The sequence below is a fragment of the Callionymus lyra genome, chromosome 15 (genome assembly GCF_982586985.1).
Source record: "Callionymus lyra chromosome 15, fCalLyr1.hap1.1, whole genome shotgun sequence".
Classification (NCBI taxonomy): Eukaryota; Metazoa; Chordata; class Actinopteri; order Syngnathiformes; family Callionymidae; genus Callionymus; species Callionymus lyra.
The window spans coordinates 23,020,669-23,039,573 of record NC_141832.1 but is presented as its reverse complement, the minus strand read 5'-3'; the positions used below and the strand labels follow the sequence as shown (position 1 = coordinate 23,039,573).

General features: G+C 38.2%; 3 protein-coding genes across 3 annotated transcripts; all 3 read left to right on the top strand.

Annotated features, from left to right (window-relative positions):
- The first annotated feature begins 260 nt into the window (after positions 1-260).
- Positions 261-1,938, top strand: rpusd1 (RNA pseudouridine synthase domain containing 1). Its single transcript, XM_087808388.1, has 6 exons — positions 261-337; positions 685-876; positions 940-1,063; positions 1,138-1,240; positions 1,358-1,459; positions 1,529-1,938. The coding sequence occupies exons 2-6, from the start codon at positions 695-697 to the stop codon at positions 1,936-1,938; spliced, it is 921 nt and encodes a 306-aa protein (XP_087664514.1). The 5' UTR covers positions 261-337; positions 685-694.
- A 482-nt stretch (positions 1,939-2,420) lies between these two features.
- Positions 2,421-4,543, top strand: slc25a17 (solute carrier family 25 member 17). The gene is made up of 9 exons (XM_087808498.1): positions 2,421-2,585; positions 2,888-2,948; positions 3,020-3,086; positions 3,391-3,542; positions 3,604-3,720; positions 3,776-3,924; positions 3,981-4,076; positions 4,139-4,224; positions 4,298-4,543. The coding sequence occupies exons 1-9, from the start codon at positions 2,529-2,531 to the stop codon at positions 4,446-4,448; spliced, it is 936 nt and encodes a 311-aa protein (XP_087664624.1). The 5' UTR covers positions 2,421-2,528; the 3' UTR covers positions 4,449-4,543.
- A 2,932-nt stretch (positions 4,544-7,475) lies between these two features.
- Positions 7,476-17,525, top strand: rab5c (RAB5C, member RAS oncogene family). The gene is made up of 6 exons (XM_087808501.1): positions 7,476-7,607; positions 13,146-13,447; positions 14,398-14,549; positions 14,686-14,808; positions 14,894-14,987; positions 16,242-17,525. Exons 2-6 carry the CDS (start codon positions 13,282-13,284, stop codon positions 16,367-16,369), a joined length of 663 nt encoding a protein of 220 aa, XP_087664627.1. The 5' UTR covers positions 7,476-7,607; positions 13,146-13,281; the 3' UTR covers positions 16,370-17,525.
- The last annotated feature ends 1,380 nt before the right edge of the window (positions 17,526-18,905 follow it).

Genomic DNA, 18,905 nt, shown 5'->3' with positions numbered 1-18,905 from the left:
AAGAAGAAGATGAAAGTCGAGTCATTATTTGTATTATGGGATGTATTAAGTCTGGACTTTTTTGGTTTAAAGAGAATTTGATTTAGAACAAATTAAATATCTATTTATCTTTCATGTGGCATAATCGTGGTAGGAAATGTTTAACAACATATAGAACGCGAAATTAACTTCAACTATGGTTAAAATTGTTTAACGAACAGCAAATTTCTAAAATGTCCTAGCGCAGCAGCCGTAGTGAGGTCTCGCGATGACAAGCCATTGCGCATGCGTTGGTCAGCAGCCTTGCAGCGAGTGGATTTGTTTACAGTCGTTTTCTTTCATTTATCCAGGATTTAAAGTAAGTTCCGTTAATGTGTAAATATACAGATTAAAGTTCAGGTTTGCATGACATGGATATGGATTCCTGTTTATTGTTGATCTATTACGAATTACTCTTAAACTTCATTACGTATTCTTTATTTTTAAATAATTGTTTTTATTATGCCTGTGGAGTGTTGTCACCAACTGAAACTGTGTTTAGAAGCCTTGTAAACGTTGTTAGTGATGTTGATCATCGAGGATTTCAACCATTGACTGTTTGTTGTTATTTGTAACCATCCATCTTGGTTACAAACATGTTCCGTGTCTCAGTGTTTTGTCCAACCATTCGTTAGGAACATGATCAATGTCTGACGGTGTTTACAGGTTAAAGGTCATGGAGTCCGCCAGCCTGGAGAGCCTCCATGTTCTGTTCCAGAGTGACGACTACATCGTGGTGGACAAGCATTGGGACATTCGTATTGATAGCAAGATGTGGTACGAGAAGCAGACTGTACAGGCACAACTACGCCATCGCTTCCCGGAACTTGCCGATCCAACCACGTACTATGGATTCAGGTGTGTCACAGAAGTGTGTGTTGCAGCGTATTATAAAACTTGACTCTGACATTACTGGCACAGGTTCTGTCATCAGTTGGACTTCTCCACCAGTGGGGCTCTCTGCGTGGCTCTGAACAAGGTGGCAGCTGGTCGAGCCTTCCGCTGCTTCAAAGATCGCACCGTTACCAAAGCCTACCTGGCCTTGGTACAATTTGCACCCGAAATGAATCAAGAATCAAAGGAGTGTATCTTCATGGCTCTCTTTGTTTGGGCTTCCAGATCCGTGGCTGGGTGGAGAAGGAAACTCAAACTGTAGATTTTTCTATCGGCAAGAACTCCACTGAGGGCAAAACTCATATGATGTGCATTGATAGTACAAATAGTGAGTATGATTTTTATAATAAACAAATAATAATTATTTTATACTTTATTTTTACTGTATTATTGATTGGCAGCAGTACATGAATAAATCCGGAAAATCACTTTTTCTCCATGTCAGGCTGTGAAAACCCTAAACCATGTCAGACGGAGCTGACGGTGCTAGAATACGGCTTGTATGATGGCGATCCTGTAACTAAAGTGTTACTTCAGCCCCTGACTGGTGAAAGCTGCAAATGATCATCTCCTGTCTGATAGTTCTGGACGCTCATGTTCTTTTCCGTCTGTTCAGGTCGCACTCACCAGTTACGGGTTCACTGCAGTGCTATAGGTCACCCCATCGTGGGTGATTTCACCTACAGCTGTGGAGCCGACGACGCACCGTACCGCATGATGCTTCACGCTCATCTCCTCCTCATTCCACTGGAGCCGGAGCCTTTGCTGGTCTGTGCTGGGGACCCCTTCCTCCCATCCGTGGACCCTAGGTGGCTTCCAGAACGTTTTATACGGACTTTGACAGAGACGATGGACACCCTGTTGAAGCAACAGACGGACAAGCAGCAACAATTAAGAGAAGAACAGCAAGAAATGATAAGAAAAAAGGAGAAGAGGAAAGAACAAAGGAGAAAAGCTGAGGTGGAAACGGAAGAGCAGAGGACCCAATGTCAGGAATGGCTAAATGAATGGAGTGGAAACTTTTGAGCCTTGTCTTTCAATCATTATTTTAACAGTTGCATATATATAAAGATGTGTAATAATAATAATAAAAAAATGTATACAGTGTTTGCCTGTTGTTTAACAACTTCCTGTGTTTACCTTTTTTTAACTCTTATCAACATGTTTTTTTATTCCTCACTTCATCGGAATAATATTACATTTTATTTCGATCATTGCCTCCTATCATAACTTCATAAATATAATGACCCAATGAAAATGTGTTTTAATATCTATAAAAATAACAAAGTTGTGTTGTAAGAATGAAATATTCATTGGATAATTATTTCATAATAAGATTTTTTTGTTGTTGTTAAATTCACAGTAATGGTTGTGTAAAATATCTTTGAAAATAATACACTAATAACGAAATCAAAAGGTTACATATAAAGGGTGAGGTTCTTAAATCTTTCTATTTTATGTAACGGCGTGATGACTACAATACCCACAATGCATCGGATTTTCAATGGAGCAGCACTCAGGGAAGACGACTCAAAACTAGCTGCAGGATTTAGGAAATTGGACTTTCTATCCAGCACAAACTTGACGGATTACTATAACCTGGAAAGTTGGACAAAATGAGTTTCGACATATTTTCGTACGAGAGTTTAGTCCATGCTGTGGCAGGAGCTGCGGTAAGTTGCACACATGTGTTCGGTCTTTATAGTTTTATATAAATGTCCTGTTTTTACCTGAAATATAACCACGTTTAAATGTTGAGCTATTTCAGAGATACCACATTGCGCTTCTGTTGACATTTCAAATTATTGAGTCATTTAAAGGGTGTTAGAAACAGCGGAAGTCAACCGAACAGTACCGTGACTTGTGAAATGTAGCTTACAGATAAATGTGTGCATTTTTCCACTTCTCTGACCTAGAAACTTTTAAAAACGGTTAGATTCTCAACACAGTCTGGTAACACGAGTGCTCTGTTCAGGGAAGCGTCACCGCGATGACAGTTTTCTTCCCACTCGACACCGCCAGACTCCGACTTCAAGGTGAGTATTTTTAAGTGTCAAACTTTAGATGATTTACTAAAAGCAGGTTTCAATGTTCTGTTCTGTTTAAGTGGACGAGCTGAGGAAAGCTAAATCGACACCTGCCATCCTGGCGGAGATTATGAGGGAAGAAGGGCTGTGAGTTTCCAAAGTTTTTATTGCATTTTTAATATATATATATATTATAGCTGTTGTATGCGTTATAGATTCATGTGGAAGAATAATATTAAAAGCATTATTTCGAACTTAATGGATTCACAATTTACTCCCACATTCTTTCGTAACAGATTTCCATTATAAATATAATCATAACATGCATGTGTAGTAATAAAACGGTAATAAACCCTCCAGTGTGTCCAGTCTTTCTCGTTTATGAATCACTTGGATGCACTTGAAGATACATTTAAACTCTTTCGCCCTGTCTTTGTGGTCCCTCCTCCAGACTGGCCCCATACAGAGGATGGTTCCCGGTCATCTGCAGTCTCTGCTGCTCCAACTTTGTATACTTCTACTGCTTCCACAGCCTGAAGGCGAGCTGGCTGAGGGGACGCCAGTCTGCGCCTGCTACTGACCTGCTTGTCGGGATAGCTGCTGGTGAGACGTTCACTGTCCATGCAAAATACGTTATTTTTTCTAAAGATGGTTCTGGTTCAAGGTGTTGTGAATGTGCTTGTTACCACTCCTCTGTGGGTGGTCAACACCAGACTGAAACTTCAGGGCTCCAAATTCCACAGTGCGGACTTCCAGCCCACCAACTACTCTGGCATTTTGGGTGAGTACACAAGATAAATATTCTTATCATGCAGTAACGCTCTGTTGTTTTACAGACGCCTTCGCTCAAATCTCACGTGACGAAGGCGTCGGCGCTCTTTGGAACGGAACCTTCCCGTCACTGCTGCTGGTTCTGAACCCCGCCATCCAGTTTATGATCTACGAGGGTCTGAAGAGGCAGCTGAGGATAGGAGTACCTCGAGAGGTGAGTCGTGCAGATGAAGAAGAACGTTCTAAAGACTGATGTGTTTCCCTGCTCAGCTGACGTCGGTGGAGGTTTTCATAATCGGCGCTGTTGCTAAAGCTGTCGCCACCACGTTGACGTACCCACTGCAGACCGTTCAGTCTGTCCTCAGGGTAGGTGGTCTCAATCTTTCTTGCCTTCAGCTCCCCTTTTTTGACTCTTTCTAATTGACCAGTTTGGCCAGATGAACAAGTCAGGAGGCAGGTGGAAGCTGTTGTCCAGTCTGGAGACACTCAAGTGTCTGCTTTTCAACAGAGTGACGTGAGTGAGCAGTCGTTACACTCCTAGTGTTAGGATGACATCAGACCAGTAATCAAGTTCTCGTCTTCTTCAGGAAATATGGCCTCCTTGGTCTGTTTAAAGGTTTGGAGGCCAAACTGTTGCAGACCGTGTTGACAGCCGCGCTCATGTTTCTTCTCTATGAGAAGATCGTCAGCTCCACCTTTAAAGTCATGGGACTGAGCAGCCGGTACAAGAGACGGTAAAGAGTCCCGGCTCTTTTTTATTGTGAAGAGTCTCTGAAGACGACGCGTTTACCTTAAATGACGTTGATTTAACAATGATGGAAGTTCATGTGAAGTGGGTGAGTGGTCTACATGTTCTAGCATGGTTGAACTTTTCTTCCCTAATAAAAGTTTTTGTTGGGAGGAATTCTAATTGTGATTATTTTCAAATATACGTATTACAAAGTTATTAGTGTATCAAACTGATTGTACACCTTGGAGAAGCTCGAAGTTGCAAGACATTTGGAGATCCCTGGACTAGAGCAACAGCAGAGTGAATAGAGACACAACAGTAAAGCTGCTAGAGCAACAACAGTAAAGTGACTATAGCAACAACATTAAAGTGACTAAAGCAACAACACTAAAGTGAATAGAGACACAACACTAAAGTGAATAAAGCAATAACAGTAAAGTGAATAGAGACACAACAGTAAAGCTGCTAGAGCAACAACAGTAAAGTGACTATAGCAACAACATTAAAGTGACTAAAGCAACAACACTAAAGTGAATAGAGACACAACACTAAAGTGAATAAAGCAATAACAGTAAAGTGAATAGAGACACAACAGTAAAGTGACTAAAGCAATAACAGTAAAGTGAATAGAGACCCAACAGTAAAGTGACTATAGAGACGCAACAGTAAAGCTGCTAGAGCAACAACAGTAAAGTGTCTAGAGCAACAACAGTAAAGTGAATATAGCAACAACAATAAAGTGACTAAAGTAACAACACTAAAGTGAATAGAGACACAACACTAAAGTGAATAGAGACACAACAGTAAAGTGACTAAAGCAACAACAGTAAAGTGAATAGAGACACAACAGTAAAGCTGCTAGAGCAACAACAGTAAAGTGAATAGAGACACAACAGTAAAGTGACTAGAGCAACAACAATAACGTGACTAAAGCAACAACAGTAAATTGAATAGAGACACAACAGTAAATTGACTAGAGCAACAACAATAAAGTGACTAAAGCAACAACAGTAAAGTGAATAGAGACACAACAGTAACGTGACTAGAGCAACAACAATAACGTGACTAAAGCAACAACAGTAAAGTGAATAGAGACACAACAGTAAAGTGACTAGAGACACAACAGCAAAGTGAATAGAGACACAACAGCAAAGTGACTAGAGCAACAACCGTGAAGTGACTAGAGACACAACAGTAAAGTGACTAGAGACACAACAGCAAAGTGACTAGAGCAACAACAGTGAAGAGACTAGAGACACAACAATAACGTGACTAAAGCAACAACAGTAAAGTGAATAGAGACACAACAGTAAAGTGGCTAGAGCAACAACAATAAGGTGACTAAAGCAACAACAGTAAAGTGAATAGAGACACAACAGTAAAGTGACTAGAGCAACCAAAATAAAGTGACTAAAGCAACAACAGTAAAGTGAATAGAGACACAACAGTAAAGTGACTAGAGCAACAACAATAACGTGACTAAAGCAACAACAGTAAAGTGAATAGAGACACAACAGTAAAGTGACTAGAGACACAACAGCAAAGTGAATAGAGACACAACAGCAAAGTGACTAGAGCAACAACCGTGAAGTGACTAGAGACACAACAGTAAAGTGACTAGAGAAAAAACAGCAAAGTGAATAGAGACACAACAGCAAAGTGACTAGAGCAACAACAGTGAAGAGACTAGAGACACAACAATAACGTGACTAAAGCAACAACAGTAAAGTGAATAGAGACACAACAGTAAAGTGGCTAGAGACACAACAGCAAAGTGAATAGAGACACAACAGCAAAGTGACTAGAGCAACAACCGTGAAGTGACTAGAGACACAACAGTAAAGTGACTAGAGAAAAAACAGCAAAGTGAATAGAGACACAACAGCAAAGTGACTAGAGCAACAACAGTGAAGAGACTAGAGACACAACAATAACGTGACTAAAGCAACAACAGTAAAGTGAATAGAGACACAACAGTAAAGTGACTAGAGACACAACAGCAAAGTGAATAGAGACACAACAGCAAAGTGACTAGAGCAACAACCGTGAAGTGACTAGAGACACAACAGTAAAGTGACTAGAGAAAAAACAGCAAAGTGAATAGAGACACAACAGCAAAGTGACTAGAGCAACAACAGTGAAGAGACTAGAGACACAACAATAACGTGACTAAAGCAACAACAGTAAAGTGAATAGAGACACAACAGTAAAGTGGCTAGAGCAACAACAATAAGGTGACTAAAGCAACAACAGTAAAGTGAATAGAGACACAACAGTAAAGTGACTAGAGCAACCAAAATAAAGTGACTAAAGCAACAACAGTAAAGTGAATAGAGACAAAACAGTAAAGTGACTAGAGCAACAACAATAACGTGACTAAAGCAACAACAGTCAAGTGACTAGAGCCACAACAGCAAAGTGAATAGAGACACAACAGCAAAGTGACTAGAGCAACAACAATAACGTGACTAAAGCAACAACACTAAAGTGAGTAGAGCATCAACAGTGAAGTGACTAGAGAAAAAACAGCAAAGTGACTAGAGAAACAACAGTAAAGTGACTAAAGCAACAACACTAAAGTGAATAGAGACACAACACTAAAGTGAATAGAGCAATGACAGTAAAGTGAATAGAGACACAACAGTAAAGTGACTAAAGCAACAACAGTAAAGTGAATAGAGACACAACAGTAAAGTGACTAAAGCAACAACAGTAAAGTGAATAGAGACACAACAGTAAAGTCAATAGAGACACAACAGTAAAGTGAATAGAGACACAACTGTAAAGTGACTAGAGAAACAACAGTAAAGTGACTAGAACCACAACAGTAAAGTGACTAGAGCCACAACAACAATGTGAACAGAGACACAACAGTAAAGTGACTATAGCAACAACAGTAACTGTGTTACATAAAAAAGAACAGGAAAAAACAAACCCAAGCAGAAATAAAAATATGTTTAAATGAGCTTCAATATGATACGACGATTTTGTTCATGAACAACAACGATGGCTTTAATGCGTTATAATAAACTCGGGCTATGATTGGTGAGTCAAAACGCGTCACGAAAGTAGGCGGTTCCCGGAAAACAGCTAACCGGAAAGGAAGGCCGGAGCCCAAGAAGAAGAAGGAGACAGCCGATGAAAGCAGCAAGAGACGAAAAACAACAGTGAGTCGAATTCTGAAACACATTTCGAAAGAAAGAAACGCACTGACTTAACTTGTGCGTAGATATGTCAAAAACATTGGTGTCAGTCGTTTAATCTTTGCTAGCCCGGCGGTCAAGTAGGTTTGGACGTCCATCAGAGCTACATCGAGCCGTCTGGACTCCAATATAGCTCTTAAAATACAATCCAATGTTCAAATTTGACATGTGTCATCTTGAGATACAAGCACTTATGTTGAAAACCTGCCAACAACTGTATTCTTTACACATTTTTAACAGCGACCACCCAGGGCCGAGAAGTTGTTAATCTAATGACGTTGTCGACAGTTTGCTACACAGATGCTAACATGGCTAACGCCAGGAGTTTTTGCCATTAGAGACAGTGTTTGTTAAAACCTCCTCGTACACGGATGAAAACATCAATTATATCTTTCTCATGTGTTCCCACCAACAGTGTTTAACAACAGATGCGGGTCTATTCTCATTGACCAGCTAGCTAACACTTGTACATTTAACATTTGATGTAACGTTCATAAATCTATCGTTATATTTCACACACATTAACAAAGATACAAATAACACGATAATGTCTTAACTGTTTTCAACTTTTGTACTGTACCAAAAACCCCCTCGAAATAAAAGATATTAATATAAATGTTTCTACTCGACTAGAGTGGACAACACTTATTTAAACAAGTGTTGTCTTGGATCCTACTGTCCTGTCTATTCGTTAGCAATTGTTAATACTGTGTAATGTTTAAAAACCAACGTTATCATAAAAACCAATACAACTTGTGGTATGCATTTAGATAATGTTTAAGAACTTTATACTTTCACTTTTGAAAGTCTGTATACATGGACAAACTGACTATATGTTCCTCATTTATTTGTAGATGTCAAGGTGTGATAAACTTGCAGGTTGTAACTACAAGGAAAATAGTGTTTTTGTATTATGATGTAGCACAATAGACACATTTTGGTTACATTTAGTTAAATTACTTGTGTTTTTAAAGATGAACATGTCTGTGCCTGATTTTGAAACCGTATTTCTTTAAAAACGTACTTAAAGGTTCAATATATAATTTAATGATCCTTCAGACAACTTTAGCCTTGTCAAGTTTATTATACACGGACCTTGAACTCCTGAAGTGATGACCAGACTTTCAAAACAATCCTGCGACTCCTCAAGTCATTTGCGTTCGTAGACATGATTAAGAAAACAAGCTGAACGAGGTTTTTTTCAGAAACTGCTGATTAACTGCAACTTTCTATTTAACCATCCTGAAGGGAATCACTAGAAAAGGGGAACGTAAAACAGAATCACTTTAGATTAAACGAAAGTATCATGACATTCTATTCCATGTTAATCTTTGTATCCTTTGTTATTTGTCTTTGATCTATGTTCTTTATCTTTAGAATTACATTGTGTTATCTTTTTTTTATAGAAACTTTGTTCTGTTCTTTTTCTTTTATTTTTATGAATTATCGTCTGTATTGCTATGTTCTAATTGGAAAAACGATTTAGTATTAATAAAGTTCTATCTCTCTTATCTATTCTAAACCTTGTAGGAGATTGACCAGTGCAAGGGAGAAGTATTTGTAGTCTTTCAATTGGATTCTGATGACTCATGAGTTTAGTTCACTTTGGAATTTGTGGAAGTTGAATATTGATATCAGACGGTGAAGCTGTTATGTCAATATGAAGAAAAAAAATGTCTCTTCAATTTCTGGAACTTGTTGAATCTATGCCAAACAGATTTTGAGGCTTCTTGGAACTTGTAGCAACAATTGTTGTAATCTTTTCACAGGGTGCCCATTAAAGTAGACTATCCTTCATTTTATATACTATATATAGCAAATTATCTTTTGAATTTATGAAAATTTGAATTCGAGCTTTCCCTGTTTGGTCACCAAGCTTGTTGCCTAGAAGTCAAAAGAAAAGGAAGCGTTATTGTGATATTTCCTACTGGCTGTGCTGATGAGTTTCCTGTCTGCTTTTCCTCAGTTATGTCATCAGTTTCCCATGAATGCTGACTGCAATTTTGCCCTTCTGAGGGAGAGAAGACGCTTGTGTTGTTTGTTTAGCAGAGAGGAATTTAGTACAACATTTGCACGCATATTTCAACATTTTTTGTTTAGCTCACGTTACCCGGTTAATTCCTTTTTAATGTGTAAGTCAGACAATTGGAATTAGTACTTCCCCATGTGTTGATTGTTAGCGAAGACGCCCCATCATAACCCCCTACAAGAGGCAACAATGAATATTTCACAAGTCTCACTCTTGTCTGCACCTCTTTCCTGCTTCTCCTCCTCTGTCCAACCAATGCCCCACTCTCTCTCTCTCTCTCTCTGACCCACTTGATGAAGGTCTGTGGAGCCCATTAGGAATGCCCATGAAAGCTTTTGTCTTTGGCTGATGTTTGCAGCCCTTTTTATCTTAACACATGCTGATTGCAGCCCAGTGAGCTGCAGCTTCCTTTCACTTGGTTTTCTTTTAAGACAAGCCAGTAAAGGTGTACCCATCATAGTTCTTTTAAAACCGCTAAACAATTCACTTTGAAATGCACCTTTCCTTGGATTCCTGCTACTGGACGATGTTGCACACTTTATGAATACATCAAACCTCTTGTCTTTGGGGAAACAAGAATTGTAAAATATCACAACTTGTACATTTCTTGGTTGAAGTATTGCCTTCTCAGCCCTGTATTTGTTATTTTAGTACTGGCAAAATTGTATTTTAAAACATTGATCAAGATTAATTTTACTTAACGACGACATATGATGAATAATAAGTCTAACATAATAAAATTTATTATTCCAGCGACATCTCATTCAGTCTTTCCTTTAAAATAAACCTTAGTGTTATTATACTTGATCAAACTGCAGTTAACGGTTCATTTTTAAAATGCAAGAACTTGATTCTTATAAGGTTGAATTATACAGTTGATCTGGTGTACAATCGTGGCTTATAGAATAAGCTACACACAAGTCATAATAATGAATCCCAAAAAAGATGAGTGAGACTAAAAGTATTCTGAAAAACTGTTTAAGTAAGACAAAACTTTTTAATTGTATACATCATCTACCTGCATCATGACAATAAAAATAATAAAAGCATTAAGCTGCTGCATCGTGGGAAATGAATCAAGCCTGTGTGTGTGCGTGTGTAAGTACATGGATACATGCATATCTATGTTATAAACAGGGCGTTTGACAGATTATTAGGTGGGTCACTTCCAAGTAATATCATACCTTTTGATTCCAGGACTTTGGTGAGGCACAAGGAAATGTGCTGTAATTATGTTTCCTGCTTTGTATGGAAACAATATTTAGAAACCTAGCAATCTTTTACATAAAATATTGTACTTTGCTGGATTCTGCCATGATCTCCTGTCACATGCTGGGGATTAACAAGGCTCAAATGTTAGGAAAGATTGTGTTCTCCAAGGATTTCTTGAGGGTTTTTTTAGGTTCATTCTTTGCTTATTCGACATTTCAGTAGCTTGAAATAGTAATTATATGAACCTTACTGTGGTTAACATCCTTATCAACATCATCTGTTTTAAAAAAGCAACAAAGAAAACATCCAAATGGAACCCGGTGTCTCCCTGATAATGCAATTAATCCCTCAGAACTTCTGTGCTCTCAATTTTTTTATTCTTTTGATGATGATGAGTTCAGTGAATTCCATTAATGGAATGGAAAGTAGTATATATTTTGAGGAATTGTTGAATGCCTCATTGAAGTCTGAAAGGAATTTGTTCATATAAGGGGTCAAATTAACTGTCGATAGTATTTGCATGTGATGAGTGGTTTTTGTTACCTAATGCTCAACAGTCATCGGTCTACTGCAACCTTTGTTTCCTGTTCTTAGTTGAGTTGTTTCCGGCATTTGAAAGAAGCAGAAGCTGACCATCTCACTGATTTACCAATAGTCCGTTCTTGTATATTATTATAACTGCAGATGTAAGGTATTGCCACATGTGTTTTAGATATTTGATTTTCCCGTTTTTACTGTTAATTACTACAAAACAATTAGCTGTTACTCTAAAATATATATTTTGTGCATATTACACAATTACATTTTCACCAAGTTGTGTAAGCTTTGCATCATGAAAAGCCATCACTTTTACAGAACATGCACATCAGCGAAGAAATGCAGACAGGTTGTGTGGCAGCTAGGTGTCTATTGCTGTTAATGTATGTGTTCTGTTTCTTAAATGTACTCTTTATTAGGCAGTTTACAAAGTTCTCTACATCATGTGGAGCTTAATTTTAAAGACCTTCAAAGAGGAGCTTCAAAGACCCAGACAATTTTAGGATATTATGTAGTGCAACACATAAGCGAAATTTTATCAACTTCTAGCATATCTCACATATTTAATTGTTGAATACAAACGTTGCAGGCATTAATAATTTCATACTAAAACTGTTGATTTAGTTCTAATATCAAAATATCTTGGATAGGCAATACTGATTGGCTGTTGCAGATTTAGATCAACACAATCGTCCCATTTACTGAATTAGATACATGGATGGATACTTTGTAATTTCATTTTTTGATAAAATATTAGTTAGTGGTTTTATTATTTGAAAAATGTCTTTATTTTATATCACTTTGTTACTAAGAGCTGTTTACATATTGTGTTGTGAAATACATACAAACAATAATTACTTAAAGCTTCTATTTAAATGTGTTTCGAATGAATAAATTGCTTGCACACTCGAGTAAATGGACACTGTGGGCACAGGATTGTAACCATCAGTTAATCTTAAAATGTTTTACCAGGAAACATTACTTTCGCAAATGTTGGAGACTATAATTTTTTCCTGCAAAGTTTTAAAGTGATTAGATTATTTTACAACACTCATAATTTACCGTTGTCTTTATAATTCATAAAAAACATTGAATTCATATGCTCAAAACTACCGGTCAACTTTTCTTTTTAACCTGGAGGATTTGTTAACTAAGTAGTTTGACTTTGCTGCCTTGTTTGAGCACAATGGTTTTAAGTCTCTCACACTGCTTGCGTATTGTTCATGTTCTAACTGTTAGTTCATTGTAAACGCGTTATTCCAATGCTCTACTTCTGTTAAGGCCAGGAAATCTGTAAATTATTAAATTGTTTGCTTCTTAGTTAAGTTTCATTTCCAGTTTGCTGAAGATCACCAACTTATACCAAATCAAATCCGAAGAATAGGGAACATTTGAGTTGTCATTTTTGAAGACTATGTATGTAAAAAAGAAATGTAGTTTTGCTATTAGGAGTGGCCAATGTTACCACACAATGTTGTGTTGAACACACTGTGTTGAAAAGTTTTCTTCCAAAACCAGACCACTCCAACTCGTACCACAGCGTTTTATTATTTCCAGAGAACATGCAATTCTTTCAATTGTAATTCAGGAAAATGTGTGTTTATTTTAAATGAACCCATCCCAATTGTCTTTCCAGTTAAGATACAATGTATTTCGATAAATTCCATGCCATTTCTTTTTAAGAAGGAACAAAGTTTAACCTGTGGTTCTTGTTGTATTTTCAGTTCCCCTTGGTGAGGTCTCCTTTTTCCGGCTCGTCTACCTACCTCACCTGAGCGTCTTTCCCTCCTTGCACCTTCCCGGCATTTGGTCACCACCACATCTCCTCCAAAATTCAAACTTCCTAATATCCAAGTCAGCATGGCAGGGAGAGGGGGCCCAGCACGGACCAATGGCACAGCAGCAAGCAACAAGATCTGCCAGTTTAAGTTGGTGCTGCTGGGAGAGTCCGCAGTGGGCAAGTCCAGCTTGGTTCTGCGCTTCGTCAAAGGCCAGTTCCATGAGTACCAGGAGAGCACCATTGGAGGTGAGTGACCAACTCTTTAAAGTGGTAGTTCAACCAAGCTGACAGTTTCACTCATTTTCTACTTGCCCTCATGTTATCTAAGGCTTGGGGTTCTTTTCAGCTTAATCAGTTCCTTTTTACAGTTATAAGCAAAAGTAATATTAATGTAGCGACAGGAGCCCGGGTGTCTTCATCTTTGTCCAAAAAGACTCTTAAAAACTTCCAAATACCTCCTCGTCTGTAATGTCCATCTTGAGTAAAAAGCCTTGTAAGTTTGTTTGTAGTGAAAGTTATCAGTCTCTCAGTTCCTGCCTGACGTCTTTCCTCATTGAAAAGCATGCGTCAGTGCGCATGCTCAAGATTTAGGCGGCTAAAAACAAGCTATAAAACCTTTCAGAGCCTTTGGCCAACTTGACCCTGACATAACACAAGGGTTAACAATTCTCTTGTGCCCTTGAACAAGAACACCTTGTTGCTTCACTCTTGAGATCAGATCAGCAGACATTTTCGGAGTTTCCATTGTCTCTTTAGCAACAGATCTATAGTATTTATGACTTATTCCTTCATGCACTTTTTTTCCTCTTGCTCATAGAAGTTACTGCTGTGTTGTGTGGCGTCAGGATGTGTGGACAGGATGCTCTCGGCCTCTACCAACTGTTGACTCAAATCCAGTCGGCAATTTCAAAACTTGAGTCTTGAGTCAGCTGCCTCCTGGTCAAAGATTACAAAGCCTTTAACAACTACTATGTCATGTGAGAAGAAAAGTGTGGATTTAAACTGCACGGTGGATGAATATAATGCGGAAAAAGAAGGATATACAGAGAGAGAGCTCGGTGTCTTAAACTCCTCCAACAAGCTGAGCATATAGCAGCTAGGAAAAAACAGAAAGGGCTGGTTCAGACTTGAATGATAACCTTGCATGGAAGGAATCGATGATCTAACTAAGCAAATCTTTCTCACCTTTTCTCCAGCTGCCTTCCTTACACAAACGGTATGTTTGGATGACACAACGGTAAAGTTTGAGATCTGGGACACCGCGGGACAGGAGCGGTATCACAGTTTGGCACCCATGTACTACAGAGGAGCCCAGGCTGCCATCGTGGTCTATGACATCACAAACACAGTAAGTCTCAGCACCTTTTTATTTCTTGAACCTTGTCCTTTGGTTAAGGTTGATCATTAATTGTTGATTCCTGATGACTTGACGTTTTTCAGCCTCACGTCATGCTTTTGTTACAATGTGTCGTCTTTCTTTTTAGGATACATTCACACGTGCGAAAAACTGGGTGAAAGAGCTTCAGCGTCAAGCCAGTCCAAATATCGTAATCGCCTTGGCAGGGAACAAAGCAGATCTGGCCAACAAGAGAGCCGTAGATTTTCAGGTAAAGGGGAAAAAACGAACCAATGCATGACGAGATATTGAAGATTGTCTATGTTGACATTACAAACATGCTCTGTTTGCTGCAGGAAGCACAAACTTACGCAGAAGACAACAGTTTGCTCTTCATGGAGACCTCAGCCAAGACTGCTATGAATGTCAATGAGATTTTTATGGCGATAGGTAAGTGTTCCCAAACATGTTTTACTGTCCATTATGAGATGAATTATTCATTTTTGAAAAGTTACAACAGAACGACCTTCGGGAAGAATACCCCACATATTTTTCCTAAAGGTTTTTGTGTAACATTTTCTAGATCTTGATAGATAAAACTGTATTGATCTATACATGCTACCTGGCGTATTGACAAATGCAGCCTTTATACCAATTTAGTTGGTGCAGCTTATATTCAGCTGCACTTTAGAGTCCAGAAATAAGGGTAGTAATATTAATTATCAACTGATTTACATTTTTTCTTTTTATAATAATAACCTATATTTTTGCCATTTCGCCTATCCTAACTTGAGTGTTATGTGTTACATTTGGGCGTCAAAAATGTTTTCCTGGAAATTACTTTGTTAAAGTCTGCAGCCCTAGTTAGAAGTGTGTAAATGGGATTGATTTTGAATTGATGTCATTTTGTTTTTTAACTTTAAATATTTTGGTTTGGTGGATTATATGTAAAAAGAGTTTTTCAGACACAGCCAGATTGTTTAGTGCAGTATAAGAACCTAAGTATGTACGAGCCGACATGCATTCCCGACAGCCTTGTTTGAGAAAGTAGAACTAAGAGCAAGATTCAAAACAGAATTTGAGATTATCATAGGTTTGCGTTAATTATAAAATAAATGATAATAAACACAAACAACATAGGTACCTAATGAAAAAAGCACTCATTGAACTTTGCTGCTTCAGAATTAAACGTTTCTTTTTAAAGACATTTGTTAAATACTAAATAAAATCGAGATAACAAACAGACTTTCTGCTAATATTCTTGTTTGGATTCAACGGCAACGTTGCTGGTAGTTATGGATATTCAGTGTTCAGGTCAGAGAACATGAGTCATCAGTGAAAGTTGAGAAGTTTAATCGAGGTGCTACAATAAAAGAGACCTTGTGAAGAAGAACAATAAGATGTTCAATAAATTAAGAACTCCTCATCAGAACTATGTCGTATTTATGTCTCACAATAAGCATGTGAGCGAGTCTTCAAATACGGGAATAGTAAGACTTAACAGCTAAACGTTTTCTGCTCTGACGCTTCACTGGCCCTTATTAACCTGATGGCACCTGCGCTCATGTTGTCATTTTTGACAATTCCAGCTTGGAGCTCAAATATAATTAAATATTTAGCTTACGTTTGACTCTTATTAGGAGTATGGTTTAGAATGTGTTCAAGTCTGACACGCATAGTTATGATTCAACTCTGTTTTCACAGCCAAGAAGCTCCCTAAAAACGAGCCTCAGGGTGGCGCTGGCAGCAGTGGACGAGCCAGAGGTGGCGTGGACCTGCAGGAAGCCCAACCACAGGGGAAGAGCGGGCAGTGTTGTGGGGGCGGGAACTAACTTGAGCACAAGCTGATCCAACCAATCAACAGCCTCGATCAACCTTCCAGATATTAGCCAGCTGTCAATTGATATCTTACTGGTCAAAGCCTCTCCCTAGCTTAAAAATCAGGCCAAGACCAAAATGTCCAAAGCAGCACCAATTAACTGACCTCGACGAGTTTACTGCCCGAATCCCCCTGAAGGTTCCACTGATATTAACCCAGCCTCTATTTGATGATGGACACCTGGCACCACTTTTGGGGAGCAAACATCCACCTAATGGAGGAAAAGAAAAAGTAATGGCCAGTGGCACTTAGTTGAGGCGTCACGCACGCCCTTGTTTCTGTATTTATGTAGAAAAGATGACACAAGATGGAGGTGTTCTTTGGCCTCGTCCCGTGTCCATGCCCCGGCAAGTATTTCCATCATGACTTCAAACATCCCTGGGTGGGTTGCAGGTGCATGCAGTGTTCCTTTTCTCGTCTGTCTTGTCCCTGGAAGAGTTGGACTGCAAGCCTTGAGAGGAAAACGGGCACAGGCGAATATCTCCTTCTTGATAGAAGTGTATAGATGAATTATTGTGATCACTATTCTTTGCTTTTCTTTGACACGGGAGCTTCAGTATGGTTTCAATAGACTACCTGAGGTTTTGCAATCATCCATCTATGTTAGCAACTATATACAGTAACATGTACCTTATTAACATTGTCAGTAATTTTAGCATTAATGTGATATTTCTCGATCATGATAACAACAAATCAATTTATTTGACCAAAATCATCTCACAAATATATTGCTCTGTATGTAGCTTTTTCCAGTTTATAATCACTTATTAATATAACAATACTTTCCCAATCTTGAGACTTTTTTTTCATTATTTTGTGATGGATTCTCTAATGTCTTAATTTTCTGAAGATTTATGGTATTAAAATGCACTGGGTGTGTCTCATCATCTGTGGGTTGAGATTCTCATCATGTTTGTTTGCTTTTCTGATTCTTTGTTTTTACTATTCATGTCAGGGAGGGGGATTGCTTCCCACATTGCCGACGTCTTGTTGCGTCGGCGTGAACAACTAGTGCAATCAGCCGCTGCTGTGATATGTGGGGCAATGGGAAAAGAGCGAGGATGGGGGAAAAAAAATGTGTAATTTTACCAATAAACAAGCGGAAGTGATGGTTTTGTATGGCTTTTTTAACACCGTCACCATGCTGACTCGTCAAACATGTCACTCACTTGAAGAATGAGTTGTGTGTTTTGAGGAACTATGGTTTGGTACTGCTATGAACAGTAGTTTCACAGCAAAGACGGTCAGTCTGTCACCCTGGTGACCTGCAGACACTTAAATTAAAACTGTTCCTCTCTCACAATCTATGTTTTAAAATACAGACTTCAACGGATTTGCATGGCTTCAGACATCTGTTAAATGTAGTAGTGATTATAAAATATTCCCTTTTTCAATTATCTTTTATAATTCATCAGAAACTTTTTCTAGTGTTGTAAACACGACAGGAATTGTTTGTGGTGTCGGCATAAAATAAAAGAATGTAATAAAGTTACACACAAAATAAACAAAAATAAATCAGAACATTATTTGTAATGTTTAAAGGTCATCTAATGTGTTGATTGAAGTGTCGTAAATTAATCTTCGACTTCTATTGAACTCATGAGTATGTCTCTGTACAAAACTCTTAACTGAAATATTTACATTAGAAAATGTGCTTGAGTCTCAATTCCCATACTGATCTTCATTCTTCCAGCCAGCTGTAATTGTTCCCTATTTTGTTTATACAACAAGTCCCTAGGAGTTGGAGACCTTCGGGATTGATGATGTGCGGTGACAGACCTCGTCATGATAAGGGACAAGTTCACGTTTCTAATGTTGAAGACTTCCTCTCCAAGATGCAGTAAGTCAGGAGATCTGTGGTTTGACATTAATTGTCCTTCAAAATAGACGTATGCCTAAAATGCAAAAGTGTTTCAAAGTGCTAGAAAATAACTTTATCAATCCCATTCACTGAATATTGTGATGATGTGAACATCGAACAACAATCAAACAAGACTTATGACGTATGAAAGATGTTGCAATCCTTCCGGCTGCCCAGATGTGCCTGTTTATCCTAGATTTCCTTTTATATCATATGTTTCATATCTCATCAGCTTTTCCATGTTGTTCCTTGTCCAGGTGTGTTTATTCAGTCTTCTACCTCTGCTATAGTTTGATATTTGATTATTATATGATTATTTGGAGAGCTGCAGAGCTCGCTTCTCTTTCAATTCAATGACTATTCTTTTCACACTATCATGCATTTGTTATCAGTATTTATTAATATAATAGTCCTCTACATCATAAAAAATCATAAAAATTAAAATTGCACAAGGAGATCTCCATTAAACTTCACTGTTGTATTAAAGCAGATCTAAATGTGTCCTCACGTCCTGAATGTTTTCTTAGTATTGCATAACAATGATTTATGATGATTACAAAACTAGTTTTAAAGACGTGCTTCAGAATCGGTCAAACTATTTTCATAGTCCTCGTCTATATTTGATTAA

Excerpts from the sequence above, each read along its gene's own strand:
- rpusd1 (XM_087808388.1), top strand. The coding sequence starts at position 695 with ATGGAGTCCGCCAGCCTGGAGAGCCTCCATGTTCTGTTCCAGAGTGAC. Across the intron at positions 1,064-1,137 it reads CCAAAGCCTACCTGGCCTTG|ATCCGTGGCTGGGTGGAGAA; the intron begins GTACAATTTGCA and ends TTGGGCTTCCAG. Across the intron at positions 1,460-1,528 it reads GTTACTTCAGCCCCTGACTG|GTCGCACTCACCAGTTACGG; the intron begins GTGAAAGCTGCA and ends CCGTCTGTTCAG.
- slc25a17 (XM_087808498.1), top strand. The coding sequence starts at position 2,529 with ATGAGTTTCGACATATTTTCGTACGAGAGTTTAGTCCATGCTGTGGCA. Across the intron at positions 2,586-2,887 it reads ATGCTGTGGCAGGAGCTGCG|GGAAGCGTCACCGCGATGAC; the intron begins GTAAGTTGCACA and ends TGCTCTGTTCAG. Across the intron at positions 4,225-4,297 it reads CTGCTTTTCAACAGAGTGAC|GAAATATGGCCTCCTTGGTC; the intron begins GTGAGTGAGCAG and ends CGTCTTCTTCAG.
- rab5c (XM_087808501.1), top strand. The coding sequence starts at position 13,282 with ATGGCAGGGAGAGGGGGCCCAGCACGGACCAATGGCACAGCAGCAAGC. Across the intron at positions 13,448-14,397 it reads CCAGGAGAGCACCATTGGAG|CTGCCTTCCTTACACAAACG; the intron begins GTGAGTGACCAA and ends CCTTTTCTCCAG. Across the intron at positions 14,809-14,893 it reads AGAGAGCCGTAGATTTTCAG|GAAGCACAAACTTACGCAGA; the intron begins GTAAAGGGGAAA and ends TGTTTGCTGCAG.